General features: G+C 38.0%; 1 protein-coding gene across 2 annotated transcripts in view; it reads left to right on the top strand.

The window, feature by feature from the left end:
* Nucleotides 1–246: 246 nt before the first annotated feature.
* Nucleotides 247–26,092, top strand: part of LOC131034227 (uncharacterized) — a 49,423-nt gene continuing 23,577 nt past the window's right edge. Inside the window, exons 1-4 of one of the 2 annotated variants that reach the window (XR_009103756.2) lie at nt 247–857; nt 2,356–2,408; nt 21,828–21,989; nt 22,862–22,963. Coding sequence is in view for 1 of the 2 variants with exons in the window: in XM_057965634.2 (XP_057821617.1) it covers nt 629–857; nt 2,356–2,408; nt 21,828–21,989; nt 22,862–22,963 (546 nt within the window). In the remaining variant the exon portion in view is untranslated. The remainder of the gene's footprint in view (nt 858–2,355; nt 2,409–21,827; nt 21,990–22,861; nt 22,964–26,092) is intronic. The other variant, XM_057965634.2, reaches the window with a different exon arrangement.

Genomic DNA, 26,092 nt, shown 5'->3' on the forward strand with positions numbered 1-26,092 from the left:
AAACAAAAAAACAAACAAAAAAACAAAAACCACTAAATTTAGCCTTTAAAAAAGTGACTCCAAAGATAGACAAAAGAATAAACAAAGTAAACTCAAGATAAATTTTAATTGATCGAACTAGAACATCCAGTTTAAGCAACAAAGTGTTGCGAATTGGGCACTTTTAGTGCATCTTGTTTATTCATTTTTTTTGAAGTCCTGCAGGATACTGTTCAAGCTTTATTTTGTATTTGGCGGCTTTCCACTACCCAAACGACATTTTGCACTAACAAAATCTCTCTATTATTTAGAGAAAACATAATCCTTCAAGGAAACAGGAAAGAAAGGTCGGCAAACCATAAGAAAATATCAGTCCTATAATTCAAGCACTTGCCTTTCATACCAAGAAATCGCCAAGTTGAAATAAAACCAACGAAAGCCTCCTTCCAATCTTCCTGCAACGAAGCTGCCATAGCAATTCAATTTAGCACACACGTTTTTCTCGAGCAGGATTATTGATCAAATTAGACTGAAGAATATCTCCGCTTAATTTTGGTTCTTGATCAGCAGAGGTCCCGTGAATTAGAAATCGTTTATCCTTGAATATAAATCGACCTAATTGATCAATATCACGACCCACTGTGTTGGAATGGAGTTTGACTACAGGAAAGGAGGATCAAACAGAGGTCAAATGGGAGGAGGAGGAGGAGCAGCACCATATGATGTGTCGAGGCCAATGTACAAACAACCCTATGGGGTGTCTCCATATGCCCAGGCTCCTAATTCTTATTACCCCACTGTTGGTCAAAGTTCTGGCCCTCCCATCAGCAGGCCGCCTCCTCCAGTTCCCGTTTCTTCATCGACCTCTTCTTTATCATGTAGATAAACATATGCCCTCAATTTTATTTTTAGTTTCACATAATTTGTATTCCTTAATGTATTCAAATATCTGAACAGCCCTTGTTATTGTCTAATAAGTAAGTTTATGCTTGATATTGATGCCATTTTGATTTAGTTGATATTCAGCCATTTTCATAATTGTAATTGAGATTGATATATAACAGATCCAACATCTAAGGACAGGCCCAAGATTTATGTTTCACGATATATCCAAATTTGGTAGAATCCCTAACTGAAACTTTAAGTTTGATGTCAATACTATCTGCCCTAATTTTATATTTGCTGATAATACCCATATCTCTTAAAATCACAAATTGTTCTTTAATCGATAAATTTTAAGTCGGAGGTCAATACCTTGTACTCGAATTTTATATTGGATGATATACTTGAATCTGTGAGAAGCCCAGGCAAAAACGTCTTTGTCATTTTGATGAAACGAACACTCATAATGTCAACATTGAAATTGAGATCAATGCATTGTAGAACAGATCCGAGAAACTTCAAATAGTAAGGATGATAAATCGTGTAATAGGAAAATTTAGATGACAGTAAATGAATAGTATACTGTGTCAATTCGCAAAATATTCCATATATAGAATTCATGAAGACAAAACCAATAGGACATGTAAGTTAATTGATTTTAATTTTAACAAGAGATTGTGATTCTTATTGTTTGATTTAGAATTCAGGTGCTTGTTTACGCCTTTCCAGATGTTTTAATAGGATTATGCACTGTTTGCCATAGGCCAAACAATTCTTGTATCCAAGGATTGCATCTAAGTGTTTGAGGAATTACCCTAGCCTCGTGAACCAAAAGAATGTAACTGTTTCATCCGTGTACCCAGCACACGGTTTTCCCCTACCCGGTTGTGTGTTTATTCAAAGAGTGTTAGTAGAGGTTACCTAATAATTAGTGACTAGAAATAAGAAAGGCAATTGAGTATTGACTAGTGAACGAAGGTAGGGGAAGCCCTAATGTCAGGTGTCAAGAGATAATAATACTCTTGGGCGTTTATTGGTTGTAGGATTGTGGTAGTTTTTCCTGCAATCAGGCATAATGGACCTTGGGTTCTGGAATTGACTGTCCTCTACCAACTTTATGAGGTTCTTGCGGCAGAATTTCTTTGCAGCCGAGCTTTGATCTTCATTTGTCCTAATAATGATAGGTTGTTTGAACCTTAAGCATTACCATTTCATATCGATTAGGTGCAGAACCATTGGTTATCATGTAACATGCAAATAGATTATTATATATAATAAATAAAATATGGGTGTCTTTGTTAATTATGGAATCGTTCGATTTTCTTTGGGAATTATTTCATATAAAATTTCTTTTGTTACGATCTTTCCCTTTTTAACTTACATTCAACTTTTAACTGCAAATCAAGAAAGAGAAGAGAGAGATTATTTAAGTTTATCTTTGTCTATAGAATTCTTTATTTAAGGGTCTAAACTTCGAATATTATGCCCATGCAGCAGGAACAGGCATCAGAGTTGCAATAAAACCAGAATACCGAATCACGCCTCCGGTACAAGTTTGATCATCTTTTACATGCATTCCTCTGGTTTTGAAATGAAAAATTTTACTATACCCATGTTTGATTGAATATTCGTATTTAGCATTGCAAGGGAAACTTATGAGTTTGTTTTCAACTCTTAAATACACAAGCATTCCATTTTATGAATACAATGACTGTAGTTACCATAAGCAGAATCAACCATTCATACTTAAAAGTTAAAACATTTGAGATCATGTCATTCAAGTTTTTTCAAACTGTAAGTATAGAAATTTATATCCAGAAATTTTGTCCTTGTGAGCTAACATCCTACAAACATCTCTATGTAGGCACATATAAACTAGTTTGAATTGAAGCATATTGTTCATAATACAAAATTTCAACAACTTGATGATAACTTCATTATGTACATAAATCTGAATTGGCAAACAATGGATATCAATCATTCAAAGTAATAGGGGTTTGATATATGTTTGTGGATGGATTTGCTTATGCATATGGGTCCCCACGTGTACAGATATGTGCCTTCATGTCTGTATGTATTATCTATTGATTATATTATTATTCTATATTTATATTATAGTTAATGCATGGAAAATGACCCAATTCATTTACACATCCCTCCATACAACACTTTACACCACCTTTCTTGTTTACTGTCTCTTCGTGTGTTTGAAGGGCCTGCAAAGACTAAAATCTAGGTAATGGTTGCATGAACACATTTAGTCTTTTAATATGATTATTACTATAATAAGTGCTTCAACATGTAAATTGTTTGCTATTCTGTTATATTAGTTTATGGGCACATGTATATTATTTATTCATATGCACATGCACATTTTTTGCCTTATGCAGATAACCAATATCAATAATGAGTTTGTCAGGAGAAGAGTTGAATATCCCATGTTTCCCAACCATATTGTTTTGGCTGATGTTATCATTGCTAATCCTAAAAATATAAAAATGCAATTTTGATTGAGGACACCCTGTAATGAACATTTCTTTTGTGAAGTTGTGTGACCTCTTAAGAAATTCCAGTGCATACATTGGCACTATGTGATGGTTGATTTTTGCTAGTTTTAATTCCAATGCTTTGCTCCTTTTAGTGTCAACTGGTTGTGAGTTCAAGTGGACCATTCAAGCTCAGGAGAGATGGGTTCTTGTGAACCACCACCACTTATAAAGTATGCGTCATGAAGATTGATATAATATTAAACACAACTGATGACTAACAATGGATATCACAACAAACTCAATAGATCGAGAAATGGAGGCAACAGCGTTTGCAGTGGGAAATTTGAAATCGAGAAATGGAGGGAACAGCGATGTTGGATCCTTTGGTTCTGAATCCATTGCAGCTCAAGGACAAGCATCTAATGATGAGGATGGGAGGCAGGATGGGGACCCATGAATACGGGACCGTCCTCCTGATCATGAAAACTTAAAAGATTCTCAAGATTCGAGCCCCGAGGCGGTGAAGGCTGACTCAGAAAATATCAAGGAGGGGTGAATATCTAAACCCTGGAATAGTCTCTTTGCAAAAAAAGCACCTGGTAAACTGACTGGTAAATTGTCTTTCCCCTTTGTGAAGGATATATCAGATAATAGAACGGGTAAACTTGTGATTGAGATTCCTGATATTGTTATTGATCATAGCATCTCTTTAATGTCTTTTTCTTTGGTGGGGAAATTTGTTAGACCTCGACCTAATATTTTTATATTAGGTCCTTTGTTAAGAGAAAATGGAGAATGAAAGGACAGGTTGATGTCTCTGCCTTGCCTAGAGGCTTTTTTGTTTTTTCTTTCTCCTGCGGGGAAGATATGGAAGTTGCTTTAAGTGGTGGCCCCTGGATGTTTGGCAAATCTTCTCTTTCTGTTAGAAAATGGTCTCCTAACATGGAACTCAATGATTCTTTCTTTGAATCTGCTTCGGTGTGGGTTAGGTTGCTTGGGCTGCCGTTGGAATACTGGGTGGAGGATGTTTTCTCAGGAATCGCTAACTCCTTTGGGGAGCTTGTTGCGATAGACCCAATGACAGCAGCTCGCAAGAGATTGGTGTATGCGCGCATTTGCGTCAACATATCACAGAATATGGACCTCCCAAGCACTATTGACATAAATTCCAAACTTGGGTTATGGGAACAATCAATAGAATTTGAATCTCTCCCATTTGTTTGCTTTTCTTGCAAAAAAGTAGGTCACTGGGCTAAGGCTTGCCCTAGCAACCCTAAAAAACCTGTGATGACAAATATTCATAAATAGGTATGGAAAGAAAAAAATAATAACAAAGACTATAACAAGTTAGAAGGAAAAAGTGGAAACTCGGTTAATACATCTGAACACCTGGAAGCAGATATCACTGACTCTCCTAAGAACCCCCCTTTGAAGGGGAATAAAAAGAATGAAACTAGGGAGTTTGAGATTAAAACAGTCAATACCTTTGAGGCTCTACAGACACAGGCGAAGGAGAATGAAATCAGTGAAGAGACACTTGAAGATGGTGAGACTGAGAATATCACTGATTCTCATCTTGAGGCTTTTCAGGAACCTATATCAAAAAAAGATGAACACTGTTTAGAGGATGATTTTCAAGAACAGGAAATAAAACTGGGAAGGAGTAACAAGTATGGGTCGCCGCAGGTAAATTTAAATGCCTTATTCCAGAACATAGGAGTCGAAATGACTACATCATCCCAGAAAAGAGAAGACCTATGGAGCAACATGCAAGATGAGTCTAGAGTAGAACAAGAAGAAAACACAACATGAAATGGAAAGAAAATTAAAACCAAGAAGGTAGGAGGCCTTAATGGAGTAAAAACCAGAACTAGATCCAAGGCTGATTTTGGGGCTTCAAGATCCCCACCGGGACGCAAAACTATGAAATGGCATAGGGACCAGGAGAGTAAGCAAAACATAGCTGATGGAAGGCAACGAACTATCAAGGAATCCTGCCCTCAGGCTTCCAAATGAAGGTACTATCTTGGAATATCAGAGGCCTAAATGGTCTCAATAAACAGGATATATTAAGGAACCTCATTCGAGATCAAAATCCGGATATTATCCTGGTTCAGGAAACCAAAATGAGTAAAGAGAAAGTGGAGAAATTAAAGTTTTTCAAAAATGGAGGGGCTTGTGGCAGTAGCTCGAATGGAGCCTCTGGAGGGGTTGCTATATTCTGGAATAAAAGCACAACCTCTGGAGATATGATTGATGTTGATGGCAATATTTTATCCCTAAAAGCTAAAAGCATCATTGATGGTAAGGAGTGTGTCATCACTAATATCTATGCCCCTAACTCCAAATCCGCTAGAAGTAAATTTTGGAATAAAATTCAGCATAAAAGAAATTCCTTCCCTCTGAACAGCTGGGTTGTGATGGGAGATTTCAATACTCCTCTGCAAGACATTGAAAAATTTGGAGGCAGTCAAGCTCAACCAGAGAGCAAATTTGACCTGATGGACTTTATTAATGACAATGCTCTCATTGATATGGATCTCAACGGGGCTTCCTACACTTGGTCTAACCGAAGGGATGGTGAAGATCTCATCCAGGTAAGACTTGATAGATCCCTTGTTACTAATGATTGGCTTCTGTCTCATAGATGCTCCCTTTCTGTTATTAATAGAATTGGGTTAGACCATTATCCCATCTCTTTTGTTGCCGAGAATTTTAAGAATAATTAGAGATTCTCTTTTCGGTTCGAAAAGATGTGGACCTCCCACCCTAATCTTGAAAAATCTATTGCTAACTGGTGGAATCTTGATGTTAATGGAACTGCCATGTATAAAGTTGCTAAAAAACTTAAAAACATCAAAACCAATATTAAGACTTGGAACAAGGTCTTTGGTGATATCTTTGATTCAAAGAAAAAACTAAAGGAGGAACTGGACCAAATACAAAATTCAATACAGAAAGAAGGCTACAAAAAGTATTCCAAAGCCATGGAAGATGATGTTCTAGTCAAACTCCACAACATTATCTCTAGGGAAGAAATCTATTGGAGGCAGAGATCTAGGGCTATATGGTTGAAGGCAAGGGATAGAAACACTAAATTTTTCCATATGACTTCTCTAAAACACAAGGCAGCGAATAGAATCACAAGACTGATTGTTGAAAACAACACTCTACTTAATAAGGACGAAATCAGGGATGAAGCTGTCAGATTCTTCAACCAGCTCCTTACTAGTAACAAGGACATTGATCAGACCCACCAACTCAATTTGGTTAATATTATTCCTAAGGTCATTAACCCTATTCAGAATAAGGCCCTTACTGCTATCTCGTCTGTTGGAGAAATGAAAAAGCTGTCTTTTCGTTTCAAGGGGATAAAGTTCCGGGTCCTGACGGTTTCCCTATGTTTTTCTTCCAAGAATTCTGGCATATTGTGGGGGAAGACACGGTTAATGCGGTCAAAGAATTCTTTGGATCTAGAAGAATCCTTAAGGAACTCAACTCCACTTTTATAGCCCTAATCCCCAAAGTTGCTGGGGCGGACTCTATGGGAAATTTTAGGCCAATTAGCCTATGTAACTCTTTCTACAAAATCATATCCAAAGTTATGACCACTAGAATTTTGGCGGTGCTTCCCTTCATCATCTTTGAGGAGCAGAAAGGTTTTGTTCCTGGTAGGCAGATTTTGGCCTCAATTATTCTTGTTCATGAGAACATTCGTTCCCTCAGTGCTGCTAAAAAAGAAGGCTTCTTGATAAAGTTGGATTTGGTGAAGGCTTATGATAGAGTGGAGTGGGATGTTCTTTTCAAAATCACGGGGGCTTTTGGTTTTGATGAAAAGGTAACCAAAATAATCAGAGAGCTGATCACCACTCCTATGTTCTCTATTCTGATTAATGGATCTCCTACCAATTTTTTTAAAACTTCAAGAGGGCTAAGACAAGGAGATCCCATATCTCCTATCCTTTTTACCATTTTGGCTGAAAGTATGAGCAGATTGATTCACAATTTGAAACAAAGCAAAACTATCAAAGGTCTTCAATCTTCCTCAGCCAATGTTTTTTGCTCTCATCAACAGTTTGTTGATGACACTATCCTCATGGGATATTCTTCTGTCAAGGAGGCTGATGCCTTCAAAACTGCTCTTAACTCCTATGCTTTGGCTATTGGTCAGCAAGTCAATTGGGACAAATCGGCTATTTACTTCCTGAATACTCCGGTCATAAGACAACAGAAAATTGCTAAAATTATTGGGTGCAAAGTGGAAATGCTCCCTTCCACCTATCTGGGTTTTCCTTTGGGTTTAGCTCCCCCAAATTCTTTCTGGAATATGCTTATTGACAAATTCAATAAAAGACTGGCTGGATGGAAAGGCTCAATGTTATCTCAGATTGGGAAACTGCAGCTTCTTCAAGCTACTCTTCAAAATCTCCCTGTTTATGCCTTCAGCCTATTTGGTATCCTGGCTAAATTTGCCAAAGCAATGGAAAGAATCCAGAAGAGATTTTTATGGGCAGGAGTGGAAGAAAAAAAGAGAATATCCTTGGTTGCTTGGGACAAAGTGTGTAGACCAAAGAACAAAGGGGGGTTGGGGATTAAAGCTCTAAAAACCTTTAACAAAGCTCTTCTTGCTAAACAGTTATGGAGAGCCTATGATACTAAGAAAGATTGGAATCAAATTTAGTTTGACAAATACATTCAGAATCAGCCTATCCAAGGGGTCCTTAACTCTGAAGACATCCCTGTTGGATCCTTCATCTGGAATAGCATTACTAAATCCATAAAAGTGGCAAAAGCTGGGGCTGGATGGGTCCTTGGAAAAGGTGACGGAATAAGGTTTTGGGAAGACCCCTGGATGAAGAATGAAGCTCTTTATGATCAAAACAATAGTCAAATTATTGAGGAGTGTAAAAGGAGGTTTGGGCCTATGGTGTGTGACTACTGGAAGGAGGACAAGTGGGTTAGGCTTGATGACATTCATTTTGGATTTTCCTCCCTCCAGAAGGAGTTGCTGTCCTTTTCCCCTAACAAAGACTATGATGATGTATTCCTCTGGAAAAATGATCCTAAAGGTGAATTTACGATTGCCTTCGCCTATAAAAACACCTTTTCTCAAACCAGCAATTCCATTTGGAGTAAAGTTTGGAACAACATTTTGATCCCTAAAGTCAACATTTTCTTTTGGCTTGCTTCTCGTAATAGTACTCTTACTCTTGACAATTTAATCCGAAGAGGTTTCAAATTCCCTAATAGATGTGAGCTATGCCAGAATGAGGGGGAATCAATTGATCATCTCTTTTTTCACTGCTCTTTTACTTGGGATATTTGGTGCAAAATGTGGGAAAAATGGAAAATTAATTTGGTTATGAACAAGAGTATCAAGGATATTATCTGGCAATGGAATTTTCCAACCAAATGCCAAATTATCAAGAACCTTTGGTCTTTGACCCTCCCCATGATTTGCTGGGGCATTTGGAAAGAAAGAAATAATAGGATATTTAGGGAAGCTAAGTGTAATACTCAGGTGGTCTTTGAAAAAATCTGCAGGGCTATAAAAGAGAACATCAATATTCCTCACAAGAATAATCAGCAATGGTCTATTACTGATATGAATGACATGGAAAGAGACATCCTCACTGAATGGAACCTAATGCATAAGGTCTACAGATTGGAAAATAAGAATAGGAGAGATAACATTGTCTGGCATTTTCCTGAATATGACTGGATAAAGGTTAATTTTGATGGGGCAGCTAAAGGGAACCCTGGAAAGGCTGGTGGTGGAGGAGTTATTAGAAATGCTCAAGGAATTTGCATTGCTGCTTTTGCTTCTCCTTTTGGGGTCCAAAATAACCATGTGGCTGAAGCTCTGGCAATGCTAAAGAGCCTCCAGCTAGCTCAGGAATTCAAATTCAAAAAAATTTGGCTTGAAGGGGACTCTTTAAACATCATACAAGCCCTCAAAGGTACAAGTTCTATGTCTTGGAATATTACCAATTTAATTAAAAGTGCTAAATATATTTTAAATAACTATGTTAGCATTAGTATAACTCATACCTTTAGAGAAGGCAATAAGGTTGCGGATATCCTAGCCAATGAAGGGGTCAATTTGGAGAAGGATGTCAAATACATTGGAGAAACTCACATTAAAAGGGAGGTTAAAGAGCAATTATACTTTGATCGCATCAATGGGTCAAGTTAATCTCATGATTACTTTCTGGGGAACGATTTCCAAAGATAGATTTTGGGGGCGGATAAACTGTCAGATTATGAGTGTTTTTTGGCATCATTTCCAAGATCATGTGTGTGAAAGATTATAGTAATAATCGTTGGGTTTGTGTGGCCATAAGCAGCAATTTCAAAACAACGAAAGAGTCTTTACACGGGAATTCCAGAAAAAACAAGTTTTCAGAGTCTAATCTGCGGATTGTGAACTGCAGCAGTGGGTATCTTTACTTGGAGCTCAAAATGGGTGGTAACCTAAATAGGAACGAGCCTCCAGGATGTGAAAATTGGAAGAGTGAACGAAAGGTCTGGAGAAGGCTCCACAGATACAGCTTCACTGACAATATGGAAAAGCTTCACTGAAGCAAAAATTCTGTGTCTTATGGTTTTGCTAAAAGCTGGAGTAACAACAGAGTCACCCTGTTCGGGGAGATTTGGCAACTCGATGAAAACATGGTTGCAGAGGTCACGGGTCTCCAGACGGAGGGGACTAAATTCTACAGGGATCGGAAGTATGCAGCTGAAGCTTTCAAAATCTTCCCGAAGTCGGAGGATGAGAGGGCAAGCTTGTGAAGAAGGACAACATCTCCTACTACACTCCCCAGCAGGTAAAGCCTTTCTGGCAAAAAGTTCTAAGGGTTTTAATGGAGTATTTGACTGTGGATGGTAGATTTATAAAAAATTATAACTATCATTTCGCTATTCTGAACCATTTTCGTCATGGGGCTAAAATATCCTTGCCCTTCTATTTAGCGTCCTCTCTAAATGAGAGCCTTGCTGACCATGCTAAAAAGCCTAACTCTTACCCTTTAGCCCACCAGGGGCTCATACTGCTAATATATGAACATCTAAAGGATAAGGCTAGGGCAACCAAGGATGACCCATTGATCATTAGCGCTCATATCTCTGAGAGCTGCAAAGACTCTGACTCGAATGGGGATATGCCCAACACCCCTACCCACAAAAAAAGGAAAGCTGAAACAGAGCATGAGGAAAAGGAGGTGCATTGTGATGAAGAAGTGGAAAAGGATAAGGACACTGATACTGAAATGGAGCAAAATAAGGATGAGAACTATGGTGAAGGGGAGGAAGGGGGTAATTCTGAAAACCCTCACTCTAACCCTAAGGGCTTGGAAAGTGAGAATGCTGCTCTGAATCCTAAGGAGTATGACAACCCTAACTCTGAGGAGATTGAACAGGGCAAGGACTCTGCGAACACCATCTTGGACAACGCTCGTAACTGCACTTTGGAATCCTTCAATTTCCAGAAATGGGTTGTCGAAAACATCACCAGTATGCAAGGTAAGCAAAGGGAGTTGGAAGATAAGATTAATACGCTGATTAAGAATTCTGACTCTGGGAAACAGAATGAGGATATGAAAAACAATGAAGCTGAGGAGGAAATGGAGATGGAGGATTGGTTGGAGAAAGATTTGATCAAAGGGGACCTGAAACATTTGGAGGATGTTAATAGAACTCTGAAAGAGCAGGTGGAGGAGGACAAAGACAACATCAACACCTAGATCGCCCGTAATGAGAAGGCTTTGAAAAGCCTCATGAACCACAGCCTCCAGGTCCTTAAAGTTTCTTCCCAGAATATGAACGCTTTGGTGGATCATTTGGAAAAGAAAAATCAGGATAAGAACCTGGTAATTATAGAAGATGCTCCAACCTCCAGCCCCACCCACCAGAACCCTAGACGCAGAACTAGGCAGACCACTATTGGGAAGGACACCAAAATGAAAGAGAGCCAGCTGGGACAGGAAAACAATGACCTGAGGGAAGCGGCCAAGGCGATGATGCTCTTGGTACAGAATGCTGAGGAAACTATGAAGAGTTTTTAATTAACTTGTAATGCTGGGCTTGCGGCCAATTTCTTGCTGGCCTCTTGCTGTCCCTTTCTTTGTTGCTGGTTTTTTTGCTGGTCTTTTGCAGCTGTCTTGTTTTGTTTCCTTCTTGGATATCTTTCGAATGTAATTGCGTTTCGGGTCCCTTAAAACCTTTTTTTACTTAATCAAAAACAACGGATATCACATAATGATGCACTACAGAAACTCCAACTGTATAAAGTTGATTTCTGTTTTTAAGTTTTTATATTTTCATTAGTAGCAAAATGTCTCTCCTTGGGAGATTGTTAAACTTGAGTTTTATTCTAGGCTGTATGCCAGTTCACTTATTACGTGCCAGAGTTCTATCTAAAACAATGTGAGACACGCAATGGATTTCAAAGAATTGATTCATTATCAGAATGAGCAAGACGCTCATACATAATACAAGGATATTTACAAGAATAGCAAGTTTCTAATTAGAAACTGCTGAGAAGATCGAAGACGATCTAACTAAAATAGAATATACACTATTGAGCATTAATACTAAAATTAACATTATTTTAATATTCTATTACCCTCCCTTAATGCTCAATCTATGAACTACACCTATAGACCCCCTGAATTTTACAAATTTATCAGGACCAAGGGGCTCGGTGAAGATGTCTGTTGGATGCTCCGAGGTAGGAACATACAGCAATTGGATGGATCCGTCTTCAACCAGCTGTCGAATATAGTGACAATGAGTTTCCACATGCTTGGTTCTTTCATGGAAGACTGGATTTTTGGTGAGTTTGAGCACTCCTTGATTATCACAGAACAAGGGAGTAGGACCTGCCTGGGAGACCTGCATATCCGCAAGCATTCGTCGAAGCCAAACCGCCTCACAAGATGCCTTAACTGCTCCCCGATACTCTGCTTCTGTCGAGGAGAGAGCCACTGCCTGCTGCTTCTTACTAGTCCATGTGACAGCACCAGATCCCAAACTAAACACATACCCTGCTGTAGACTTACGGTCATCAACCGAACCTGCCCAATCAGAATCTGTGTGACCACTGAGTATAGGATCAGAACTCCGAGTGTACAGAAGTCCATAGTCAGGAGTGCCACTCACATAACGCAGCACACGCTTCGCTGCTATCCAATGATCAGCCTTGGGAGCTGTCATGAAGCGTGAAATGTAGCTCACTGAAAAACTAATGTCAGGTCTAGTGGCAGTAAGATAGATGAGGCTGCCCACTAGTTGCCTGAACAGAGATTCATCCACAACTGGTGAAGATGACTGAGCTGAAAGTTTGAGCCCGGGTTCCATAGGAGTAGAGGCAGGTTTGCAATCCTACATTCTAAACCTGTCCACAAGACTTCTGGCATACTTGGACTGAGAGAGAAAGATACTGTTCTCAGTCTGCCAGACTTCAACTCCTAAGCAGTAATGTAGAAGTCCCAAATCTGTCATATCAAAGGTGCGGCACAAATCCTGTTTGATCCCAGTGATCAAATGTGCTGAACTGCCAGTAATGATTAAGTCATCGACATAGACAACCACAAACAGAATATCATTACTAGTATGCTTGATATACAGGTTTGCATCAGATGGACTCCGCTGAAAACCATGATCTGTCAGGTACTTATCAATTTTCATGTACCAAGCCCGAGGAGCTTGTTTCAGACCATAGAGTGCTTTGACTAGTCGACAGACCTTCTGTTCTTGACCAGCAACCTTGAATCCTGGGGGTTGCATCATGTAGACTTCTTACTGTAAGTCACCATTCAAAAAAGCACTCTTGACGTCCATCTGATGGACTTTCCAACTGAACTGGGCTGCCAAGGCAAGAACGAGCCGTATGGTACTCATTTTGGCTGTAGGAGCAAAAGTCTCCTCGTAGTCAATGCCTTCTTTCTGTGAGAACCCACGAGCAACAAGACGAGCCTTATACTTGTCTAGGGTTCCATCAGCTTTGTATTTTACTTTGTACACCCATTTGCAGCTAATGGGCTTCTTCCCTGAAGGAAGATCAGAAAGGGCCCAAGTGTGATTCTTCTGAAGACTCTGGAACTCAGCTTCCATAGCCTGTTCCCACTCAGGTATACCTTTAGCCTCTGAGTATGTCTGAGGCTCAAAAACACTGTGTATGTTAGCCATGAGAGCAAAATTGACTGTATGCTGCTGTTTGCTCTTATTACGGGAGGTTCTACCCTCAATGAGCTCAGTATCCCTAAGATCACCAATGGTCTTGGCCCACCATTTAGGCCGGAGAGTAGAAGTGGGAACATCTGGAGGAGTTGGAAGAGGCTCAGGATCAGGAACAGGAGTAGCAAGAGGAGGATTATTCTCCGAAGGGAACTCAGGTAGTGCATCATCGAAAATAGATTCTGCATCATCCCTCCCATCAGGCGAACCTAATGGAATAAGAACACTGTGAGGCTGATCCTCAGAACTCTGCTCAGAAGAAGGGGACTGAAAGAATCCTCTGTCTTCATCAAATACAACATCACGACTGAAGATAAGACGTTCAGTGTCTATATCTATCAGTCTGTAGGCCTTATGGTGATCACTGTATCCTGTCATCATGAGTTTCTGACTTTTGGAATCCAACTTGGAGCGCTTAGCATCTGGAATCCAAACATAGGCAACAGAGCCAAAAACCTTCAGGTGGCTGATCTTAGGCTTCTGACTAGACCAAACCTCTTCTGGAGTCTTTCCCTTAACAGCCTGAGTAGGAGAACGATTAAGGAGATAGACAACAGTAAACACTGCTTCAGCCCAATACTTATTCGGAACACTCCTGTGTTGTAACATAGAGCGAGCCATCTCAACAACCGTACGATTGCGACGCTCGACAACACTGTTTTGCTGAGGAGTGTAGGGTGTAGTCAACTGGCGTTTGATGCCATGGGTATCATAGAAGTTGGAGAATGCAGAAGAACAAAATTCCCCCCCCCGTTATCTGTCCTAAGAGTAATGATACTATGTCCAGACTCTTTTTCAACAAAGGACTTAAACTTCTGAAAGATACTAAATACATCTGATTTATGTTTAAGAAAGTACACCCACATCTTTCTACTAAAATCATCTACAATAAGCAAAAGATATTTGCAACCAGTAACAAAAGATGTATTCATAGGACCACAAATATCAGCATGGAGTAATTGAAGTACCTTAGATGCGCGCCAAGACTTTCCATGTGGGAATGAAGTCCGATGCTGTTTGCCAGCTTGACAGGCGCCACATACTCCAAGATGCTAAGTCTGAATATCAGGTAACCCTGAAACAAGTCCCTCCCGAGATAGTTGAGAGAGATACTGAATGTTGAGATGTCCATATCTCTGATGCCACAAAGTGCTGAGAGGAGAAATACGAGCTGCCAGAGCCACTTCAGAAGAATCACCAGTGTCAAGAAGCCTATATAGGCCATGATCCTCTAGACCAACAGCAACAGTAAGACGAGTCTCCCGATCAATGATGGAACACTTGTGAGCACTGAACAACACATCTAGTTGAGGAGAATTCCTCATAATCTGGCTGACAGAGAGCAGATTAAGTTCCATTCCAGGAACATAGTACACATTCAGAAAAAGGAGTCCTGCCACCAGACTGTATCTGAACAGTGCCTCTGCCAACAACTGTATACTCCTCACCTCCACCAAATACAACGGAATCACTGAAGGGTGAGAAGTCTGTAAACCAGTCACGCCGATGAGAAAAGTGACGTGATGCACCAGAGTCGATATACCAAGCAGAAGACGTGGCATGATCTGAAGACCTCTTAGCCATAAAGGCATAAAAGGTAGACTCTTTCTGCTCGGAATGTTCAGCAACATGCGCCTTCTGGTGTGACCCTCCCTGCTTCTTTTGTTCAGAAGCGAGCCTCTGACGGCAATCTTTCTTCATATGGCCGTACTTGTGACAGTAATTGCACTGCACATTCTTCTTCTTAGCTCCATCCTGTGTCTGAGAAGAGCCTTTCTGCTGAGAAGACTGAGAGGACTGAAATTTGCCTTTATCCTTCTGAAAGGATTGAGCTGTGAAGGCATTTTCCGAGGAGGCTGATGTAGTACCACTACCAAACTGTTGTTTCCAGCGATCCTGCTGTAGAAGTTTGGTGCACAATTCTGAAAACTTCAGATCAACATTAGTGGAAGTAATATTGAGGGTCTCAATGAAGTGTTCATACGATTTCGAAAGACTTTTCAGAGTGATTACTACCATGTCTTCTTCCTCCATAGTCCGACCAATAGCTTCGAGCTGATCTCGAATGTCCTTAATCCTCGTGAGGTGTTCCTGTAAGGACATACGTTTGTCCATCATAATGGAGAACAGTTGATTCTTTAGAAAGAATGCTCGGCTCTTGTCGAATGTCTCATGCAATTCCTTCAGATGCTTCCAGATGTCAGAAGCTGTCTTGCCGGAAGGAATCTGCGGTAACTAATCATCAGTCACTGAGAGTTTGAGAAGCATAACGGCCTCCCGATTGCGTTCATCAAACTTATCTTGATTTGCACCAGGTGTACCAGGACTGAGCTCTTTTCCCAAAACAAGCTGGTCAAGACGCCTATATTCAAAAATGGTCAACATACGCTGTTTCCAGATGTTGTAATTGTGACCATTAAAACGTTGACTGCCTTCTAACATCAGATTGGTGAGAGAAGCCATTAGCACGTTTCCCAAAAAAAATTCCCGGCTGACCCAGAAAAATCCAAAGACAACCCAGAAATGCGTGCGAAAAACCCAGAAGGAATCTGTTGTCAAAATTTGGATCCGCGGGCTCGAAAATTGAGGCACGAAAATCGAGGCACCCAGAAAAAACGGGCAACTACCCAGATTAGGTTTCGAAAAACCTAGCAAGATTCTGTAAGAAAAATTTATTTTCGATGAAAAAACATAAGGTAAACACCTTCATCGAAACAGAAGGTCGTGGGTTTTGCAGATTATGCAGAAAGCGCACTCTGTGAAGTTCGCGTGTCAGAAAACGCGTGCTGTGAAGTTCGCGTGTGAGCCACGGAGGGAGGCACGAGCAGAAGTGTTGATCGCGCGGACCAGCAACAGGGGTTTTGGCGGGCCAAAGCAAATCCCGCGTGAGCCAACAACAGAACGTCGCGCGCGGACAAAGACAGACAGACCGCCAAAAAAATCACGATCACTAATGAGCCCACACTCACAGGCACAACAGACGAAGTTGCGCGGCCAGAAAGAGAATCGCGATAAACCCACTTCAAATGCAGGCACCGCGCCAACCGAAAATCTGAACAAGAAGGAAAAAAATCCTTCGATTTTTTTTCAAAACAATAAAACTAAAAAAATTCACACTGAATTTTTTTTTGCTTTAAAAAAATCCGAATTTTTAAACCAGGCTCTGATACCATAAAACAATGCGAGACACGCAATGGATTTCAAAGAATTGATTCATTATCAGAATGAGCAAGACGCTCATAAATAATACAAGGATATTTACAAGAATAGCAAGTTTCTAATCAGAAACTGCTGAGAAGATCGAAGACAATCTAACTAAAATAGAATATACACTATTGAGCATTAATACTAAAATTAACATTATTTTAATATTCTATTACTATCTATAGTACACAAAGCAACCATATTGCAGCTTTGGTTGCTTGCTGCAATGTAAATGAGTTTGAGTGTCAAGTAGCACGTTTAATATGATTTTTGGGCATTAGATCACATGATTGATATTTATTTTTGAACTGTTTAGTGAAATGGCAGCATTTTTTAAGTACAAGTAGGAATCTTATGTACTAGTTATATAACTCTTAAAACGATCCAAAGGCAACAATTATATGCTAAGTTGCCTAATCTGGTATGGTTTTAGGGTTTGGTTTTGACAATTTTGCCAATTTTTTTAGCCATGTTTGTTATCATTGGGTGTGGTCGTACTATATATATAAAAGTAAAAATAGCCGTACTTTGTTCAAAAAATAGAAAATTAAATACATAACTGATAATTGTAATTCAAGGTCTAAAGTCAAAGATAGATCAAAACAGTTTATATGTGATCAAATACAGCAATACTTAGTGGTCAAATGTGCAACTTTCATTGAAACTTAACTTAATCATATTGCTCTTCATTGAGAGCATCAGTGTCAGCATTTGGTTCATTAGAAACGCAGTAGTGTAAATGCCACTTCCACTAGCTGCTTGTGTGGTAGTGTCATGTCCCTCATTTTTTATTGAAATTGAGGAAATCAACGCAACTCTCCCTGCTCTTAATTTGTTTATGTGAGATGGAACATAGGTCTGAACGCACATAACTAACTTTTCTTCCTGTTTGTTACCAACGGATTGCTTTTATCTAAGTGGATAAAGGAGTATGTACTCTTGTTTCGCTGAACTAAAGAGGAATTCCCAACCATTGAGATTTGAGACGAAGTCAATACAAAATTACACTTTAATAAGAATCTAGAAATCATTATATTAAATGCTATTTTTTGGGTTACCTAGCAATTATACTTGACTAATAAGGGTCCAAGTCCAGGTTCAAGGCTTGGTTACCCTTGTGTGTACCTAGGGCACATCCTCGGTAACCTAAGTCCACTCTAGGTATGTTTGAGATGTGTTTAAGAGTCGCCTTGGTTGTACTCCAAGTTTTTGAAACTCTTGCAATTAAATTTGAATGTTTTCAAGTAAAGAGTTATAGAAAAATGTTCCCCAGTTAAACTCTTTAGGTATTCTTTTCATAAATGTTTGCAAATTTTGAATTGTCATAACATTCCTTGGGAACAGGTCCTGTTTCCATCATCGGTTGAGACTTCCCGCTAATAGTTAAGATCCATTTCCCTTACCTTGACTGGTTCCTACTAGTCAACATTTAGCCCATTATGGTAAACCAAACTCCCAATGAATATAAAGCGCTTAGGTGAAGCAAATTCATAAAAGAAAATAAATAAAAAGGGTGATGATGTTCCACTTCTTCTTGGATCAGATCTACAAAATTGGCATTTTTCGCAAAGCCATTAAATAAAAAAGATGACGATGTTTGTAAAGTATTAGGATAGGGCTCTCGTCCATGCATTCACTGTTGAAATGATTATAAATTTAATTATGTTTATAATGTTATGTTTTTATTATTTATATATAATATTTAGGTTTTATATATTTTTAAAATTTTATATTATTATAATATAATATATTTATATTAATTTATTGTATGTTAATTATTTATATATATAATATATTGTATGGTTGAACTCAAGGGAAAAAATTGCCATACCAGCTAACTTCAACTCGAACTAGAATTGGAATTGACAACTTAGAGGGAAGGCTAAAATTTCCAAAGAAAAGTAAGAGAGAAAAACAAAAAATACATACATTTGATAGGACTTTGTTGGCAAAAGGCTACAAGTAAATAAATGCTTGGCCATAGAGGTACCACCACATATGAGCATCCTTCTTATACTTGTTTTGAAGAGTGCTAAGGCTGTGACTTGCTGAATCCATAAATTTCCCAAACTCACCCTTGACGTTATTCTCAACTATCACTAATTTCAATGTCTTTATATAATGGCACCCTCCTAGGCAAAGAGAGTATCTTTGTGCTATAATACCAAAGGTTCAAAGCAAAATTAAGGAGATGTAGCATGATGGTCATCTTGTTTGACCATTCAATTATAATTCTTTGCACCTTCTTGAAAAATGTTCTAGAATGGTCTTGCTCCTTGGAAACTATTTCACCCTTCATTTTTTCTATAATGCAATCAATACCATCATATATTTTGTCCAAACATGGCTGATATGTATCAGCGAATCTTATCATACTCATGATGAGCTTAGTAAAACTCAATACATACTTCACACATGCACATCAATCATTATCTAGGATGAATATTTAATGTATTGGATCCTCTTCTATATTTTATTGTGTTCTTACACTCCAAAGGTTGCTGACTACCATGGACACAATGACTTCCACACCTTCTCAAGTCTGAAGACAATTGTGTGTGAGGCAAATTGAGTCTTGGCAACCTAACATGATTTTAAAGAAATTAAAAAAAAAAGACATTCTAAGTTAAAACATCTATTTTGATTTAAAATTTTAAGTTTAGAAAGAAAGTAGATAATGTAAAACAAAATATAATTTAAAAAAAAAAAATTGAAGTTAAAAATATTCCTATTATAGAAAGTTGGCTTTATTAGCTCTAGCCTTTAGGAGGACTTGAAAATGGTCTGTGACATATGATGATTAGCTGCGAACTTGCATACATTTGAACTTCACTAGCTTTGGTCTAGGTTGTTTTATACACTTGATTTGTATGCCAAGATTTTGCATCATCAAGCTGACTGAGTGAAGAAGACACAGTGCCCAAAACATGTGCTTGTATATTGTTTCAACCAACAACCTCATGGCATTGCAATTTTTAGCATAGTCATTATGACTCAGACAATGTTTTGGGACCTCGTTGCCCCAATGGGTTCTATGAGGATGCTTTTGATGAAGTCTGCATACTTCATTTGCCACTTACAATCAACCACACTAAAAAACATTGCTTCTTTAGGGCACACTGCGATGACATTTATTAAGGGTCCATTTTTTATAAATTTTTCATCCTTTGGAAATGGACACGTTTGGGATGCAATGAAATATCTACATTCCTCCAATAATGTGGTGCGTATCTTTTCATAGTCAGGACCTATATATTCTTTAGGACCCTCATTTATTCCCCTCAGCATTTTCTGCTAGTATATTGATCTTCGAAGGTTGGAAGGAAGCCATCAGTGTCTATATAACATTTAGTGAGCTCATTGATATTGTCCCTTATTTAATTTTGGAATACCTTTTCTAATGGGTTAGCATCCTTTGTTCTTTTGCAAGAAAGAGGGGTCTATTGTCTTCTGAAGATGGTATCACCAGAAATGGATGTGAGGATGGCCCCATAGATGGCTTGTTTGATTCTTTATTGGAGAAAAGATGAAGACTTTGATTGATATTTATTGGCCATAATGTTTACTTTTTGTGCTTTGATATATGCAAGAACTATCTCTTTGCCAACCCATGTCTGGTTAGCCCACCACAATATTTTATTTCTTGGTCAACAATCACACACAAAATAGGCTTTAACTTGATTATAGAAGCTCTTGCAATGTGGCCCTCAATACAACACCAAAGATAATTCTCATCCCCAAGAAGCTACTCAATCAACACGTGTCTCCAAAGCAGTGAAAAAAGGTCAATTTTGTAAACCCTAGCTGATCCTTGGTCCATAGAGCTAGAATTCTGTGCCATTGTATGTTATACCTGTATATACATGTTTTATAATAAACATAATATATAGGCGAAAAATCTAACCCTAGACTACTTGTACTTGTTGCAAAAGGGAATAGGATATTAAAAAACAATAACAAATCATGTAGAAAAACAACAGAACTTTTTGTTGAGCTTGGAAACAAATGTAAAAGAATATAAAGAAAGCTTACCTTGAATGGAGATTCTCCTTGTTGCAAGCTTCTTGATCTTCTTGGGAGTTATCTAACAATTCTAGAGGTTAGGGATGGCAAGAAACATGATGTTTGAACACAATCCAAACTTGTGCCCACGAAGTAAGTGAAGAATGAAAGAGAGTTGTTTTTGATTATGGGAAAATCAGGTTTTGAAGGGACCCCGAAACCCTTTATAAAGGAACCATAAAAGATAAAAGCATTAAGAAACTAAACGGGACAGACATCAATAAAACCAGCAAAGTGCTGGGCAAAAGCCAGCACAAAAGTCCAACACTACCAGCAACAACCAGCAAAAACAGAAAAAGACAAATTACATTATGTTTTTAAGGGCATTAGCCAATTTCTCGCTAATCCCTTGCATTTCTTTGATATTCTCCCTGAGAATTGGGATTTCCTTAGAAGAAGCTAAGGCAGCCTTTTTCAAGCTCGCCCTGGTCCTTTTAGCCACACCTCCAAGAGCACTATCCACATTCCCAGCCTCAGTAGCAGCCTCTTTCCTTAGAATGAAAGAGAGTCGTTGGTGTAGCTGGTAGTCACTTTTTAAGGTTAGTTTTGGTTTAATTTTTCCATTTTTTATATTAATTTTAAATTCTAAAAAGTTGCTTTGTAAAGGATTGCTGTGGGTTCGGCTGGGTAAAACCTTGGGTATACGTTGGTATGCCCAGGGTCTGGTCTGGGTCTGTTCATGTCTATAATGATATTAATGTTCATACTCATAGAATGTATGTGTACTACTTTTTGTTTTGCTTTGGTGATTTATGAAAATAAACCGTGCAGAGCTCTTTGAATTTATCATTGGAAGAATTTGTTTGTGGCTGTCAAATAAATGAGATCTTCCATTTTTTTAAACCCTAACTGTGGCATTATTTCACTTTTGATGCAAATCATTATATAAAATAATATTTAGTAATATATTAGTATTGTATACCTTGTATGGCTGTTTAAGTTTGAGGCTAATTTTTTATCATTTGTTTTGAGAAGCCGCAACTGTCACCTCAATTGGGAGAAATACCTCGAAGCACTTTCCAGTTTGATTTTGATTTTGAGAGGAAGATACTAGCAGAGGCTGAAAAGGGAAGTCAAAACTGGAACAGAATTGCATTAGAAAGTCCTTCTCGGCAAAAAAGTGAACCGAATTCCTTGGTAAGCGTGCTGTTTATTTTTTTATATCTTTTGCAAACATATTTATTTTTAAGAGTAAAGTTAGGTGGCATATTTATTTAAAGCATACACGACTCAGGTTTATTTTGACTAGTGTTTTATGTACAGCAATTGTTATTGCACTTTGCTATACTCTGATTTCTGTACAAGAAGTTTGTTTCTTGTTTATTTACTACATGGAGATTGGAAGTTGGTGTTTTGTCATTGGTCTAGTATTATGTTCATTCAGAGTTTTCCTTCCTTGAGACTTAATATGTAAGTTCGCATACAGAAACATAATTTTTTTATTGCAGTCTTTACTTGGTTCCTCAATATGGAAAAAAACCTCCATTGTGCACTGAGTATGATATAATTGTTGGTTTTGTATGGAGAATATCTGTGAAGAAGTTAATATTTACATTCATTGTCTAAATGTGGATTTGATATTGTGAATGTTTATATGTTTTGTTTGACAGGAGCCAAGCATAAATTTAATCTATAGCCTAAGAATCTAATGCTAATTGATTTTGTGCATGAGTATTGTATTAAACTCTTTTGGATGATATTGTGTTCGAAATTTAGAATCCAACATTGTGAGACTCTCAATTTGATCTGACTTCAGGGAATAACTTGAAGCCAATGCTTGATCCAATTTTATCTAGAGATTAATAAGTTAGTGGTAAATGAATGGTACATAACTATTGTGTTACAAATAGAACAAGAATGTTACTCTTATCCTCATATACTTTTATTAGACAGTCTTGTTTTTGTTGGTTTATGAAAGAGATGATATTCAACATCAAGGGATATGCATGTTTCAGTTCATCAAATGCATCATTAGTATGTACTGAAGTTTACGTTTTTGGTTTGTGCAGGGTTCTGTTGATGATCAGATAATTAATAAGTATGTGGCAATGGGGCTCAATAGGGAGGCTGTATCGTTGGCTGTGACAAGTTTTGGTGATGATCAAAATAAGGTAAGGATTCTGATCTGATTTTCTGCATGGCTAGAGTATGTCTTTAATGGGTTGCTTCTTGAAATGTTACCATTGCCAACTTTGTTTTCTACATAAATAGTGGGAGAGATGTAGTAAACATTATTTATTTTAATTTTTTTAACATAGATGAAGTATTAATTACATGTGTGTTATGTTGTGCTGTGGTTACTAGGGATTTGTATTTTCCTTACAAAACATCCTTGTTGGAAATTAAATGTAGATTATTTTTCACCCATGTTTCTACTACTGGATTATTCAAATGGTATCATTTTTAGAGTGTGTTAGGATGGAGAGAAGGAAATAAACCACATAAGACAAAGATTATCTTCAGGAAACCCCATGGTGGGGAAAACTAGTTGGAAGTGGCAACTTCACATCTTGATTTTTTTCCCTAATCAATGCAGCCAATTCAAAGAGCTTTAAGGAGTAAAACTTTACACTCTCTGTTGTCTCCTATCGTCCTAATGCTGTTGCTGAAATAATAACAAGAGGCATAGAGCAATTCCAATTAAGAATAGCTGGCTACTCTGCCATACACTCCCCAATTCGCTCCTCCACACTTTTACCATCTTGACTCTCATTCATTCCTCCATTTGAATACTTTTATCATATTTATCATATGCTGGATGTGCCCTATCATGCACCAAATGATTCCCAAATACTTTAGAGCTGAAGAAACATTGTTACTATTGCCACTTTCTGTATGGAATCTTTGGGCAAAAAACACCATTTTAAGCAGAATAAAAGTGCTAGGACCAACAGATATGAAACTTCTTTGGCAGTTTCAAAACTATTTGATGGTTACCAAACCACCCTAATAGTCATGAATATCCTTGATGCTTATGGAACTGGCGGTTGTGAAACTTCTTTGGTGATTATAAAACTGCCCCAACAGTTACAAAACCACTTTGATTGTTATTAAATCAGCCCAACAGTTTCACAACTGCCACCTCACAATTAGTTGCTCCTTTACCGTTCAAAAAGTCTTACAACTTGAGGAGGCAATGACTTTCACATACGGTCTCATAATATAGTGCCTTTTTAGTAAATGCACAACTCTTGATGGAACAAAATGGACTTTTGATGAAATATGACCTTCGTTTCACCTTGTTTAATAGTGCTTTTGTTAGGAGTCATGATGCACAATTTTGCTATTATCAACTTTCCTCTGTTTTGTTTGCCCTGACACGTCCTTGAGGTCTACAGTGAAGGTGGTGCCTATTTCTTGGTGGACTCTTCTCTCTTTTCTGATCCTTCAACATCATGTTTGATTTTTGTAAACAACTTTTTGTTTGCCAACAAATCTGATCGCAATTCCTCTAGGATACCAATGAAGATTTTTGCTTGGCCAGCCCATGTAATTCGCAACTCATACATCTTGGTTTCAAACTTCTGTACCATCCATCCTTGTGCTATGTTATCTTCTTGTACCAGCAAATGACAAGCTTGTCCCTCCTCAAATCTTCTCCTCGAGGATTTGGTCATGGCTATTTTATGCAAACACAAAGTTCTGCAACATTTTATCAAATAACTTTGCCTTAAATCTTGCTATATGAAGTATCCCACCTCAAATGATAACCAACTCCTTTACTTTGTCAAACACTATATCACTGTAATATCTCCAATAGGATATTATCTAAAATTCTGATTCCTGCCCTAATTTCTGATTTTCTTTTTTTTATTTTCAGACTGATTAGACTAACAGCCAATAAATAATATCAAACATATCAAATTACTATACCAATTGGTTCGCCCAATATCAGAGATGCAATACAACATGAGATACACAATATATGAACAATAAATGCACACCACAAAGTCTAAAATTATGATGATAACTCCACTGTCATAAGTCAGAATATAGAAGTCTGAAAGTACAACTAAACATGGGAAAAACATGACAAGCATGCCCAGAAATGCTGCAGTCCCAAATCAGATTAATGCCTTAGGACTTATACATACCAAATAATGGCAAAATGAACAAGAAATGTTGAAATTGTCCTCCTAGGAGTGGCACCAAGTTTAGGGCATGAAACCCTAATGCAAAGTGAACACAAACAACCAAGAATGCTTCTCCAAATGTGGTGCTCAGATCTGCTCCAAGGGCTGTTACGAATTGGGCATTCAACATTTTAATTATATAAATCCCTAAGTCCTCCCATTCAATTCCTATTATCAATAAATCAAAAGGCTAGGGTTAACTCCTTACCCCATCGTGGAAAGGCAAGGTCATCTAAAGCTATTCATGAGGCAAGAAATTCAATGAAAGCGAGTAAATATAGGAAATTTCAAATATTCATAGTTTCATATGATAAGGCATTCACCATATTAATTATATAACCATATTATGAAACATTAGAGCTGCATTGAGAATTCACATGCAGGGGACAGTTGACAGATGTCCCTGACGTCCCCTAATGGCTAATAGCCATTTCCAGGGATTTTGCAAGGACTAGGAGAGGGACAGCCTGGGGAAATATCTTAGGTATTTTCCAAAAATGAGAGCTTCAATGTTATGGGTATATTTCCTCAAGTTCTTGTACAAGGTTTGTTAGTCTTCAGAACAATGACTACATTAGGGGTTATAGAAGAAAAGGAGAGAGCTGGGGAGTTGTGCTTGACTCTTGTTATTGCTATATTTTGATCATTTTACAATGCTATTGTTAGGCATCAATCTTTGATGCTTGTTAGAAGTCACTTGACTGAGCTATGGAGGTTGTATGATTTTTATTTTCCACTTCCGCTGGGCATTCATTCCCTTCTTGCAACAGGTCTATGGTTTTAGTCTGTTTTTTCACCTGTTTGTCCTTTCTTTTGATCTTTTTACTTTACACCCTACTGAGTCACTAGTACTGCTTTTGCTTTCTCTTGTTTATTTGATACTGACAGCAGGAGTTTTTTTATTGGTTTGCTTGGAGGTCTTTGATGTTTTCTTGTTTATAGGGGGCAATCTTTATTCAAATGACTGTAACAAATAGTTAAAACAACAGTTGAGAAAATTTAGATAAACCACCTTTTTTGTTCATGTGCTGAGCCTATATTCAATAAATCAAATCTTTGAAGGAAGCTATCTCAAAATGTGCATCTAAATATGCTGTCTAGCATTGG

The sequence above is a fragment of the Cryptomeria japonica genome, chromosome 5 (genome assembly GCF_030272615.1).
Source record: "Cryptomeria japonica chromosome 5, Sugi_1.0, whole genome shotgun sequence".
In the NCBI taxonomy this organism is placed as follows: Eukaryota; Viridiplantae; Streptophyta; class Pinopsida; order Cupressales; family Cupressaceae; genus Cryptomeria; species Cryptomeria japonica.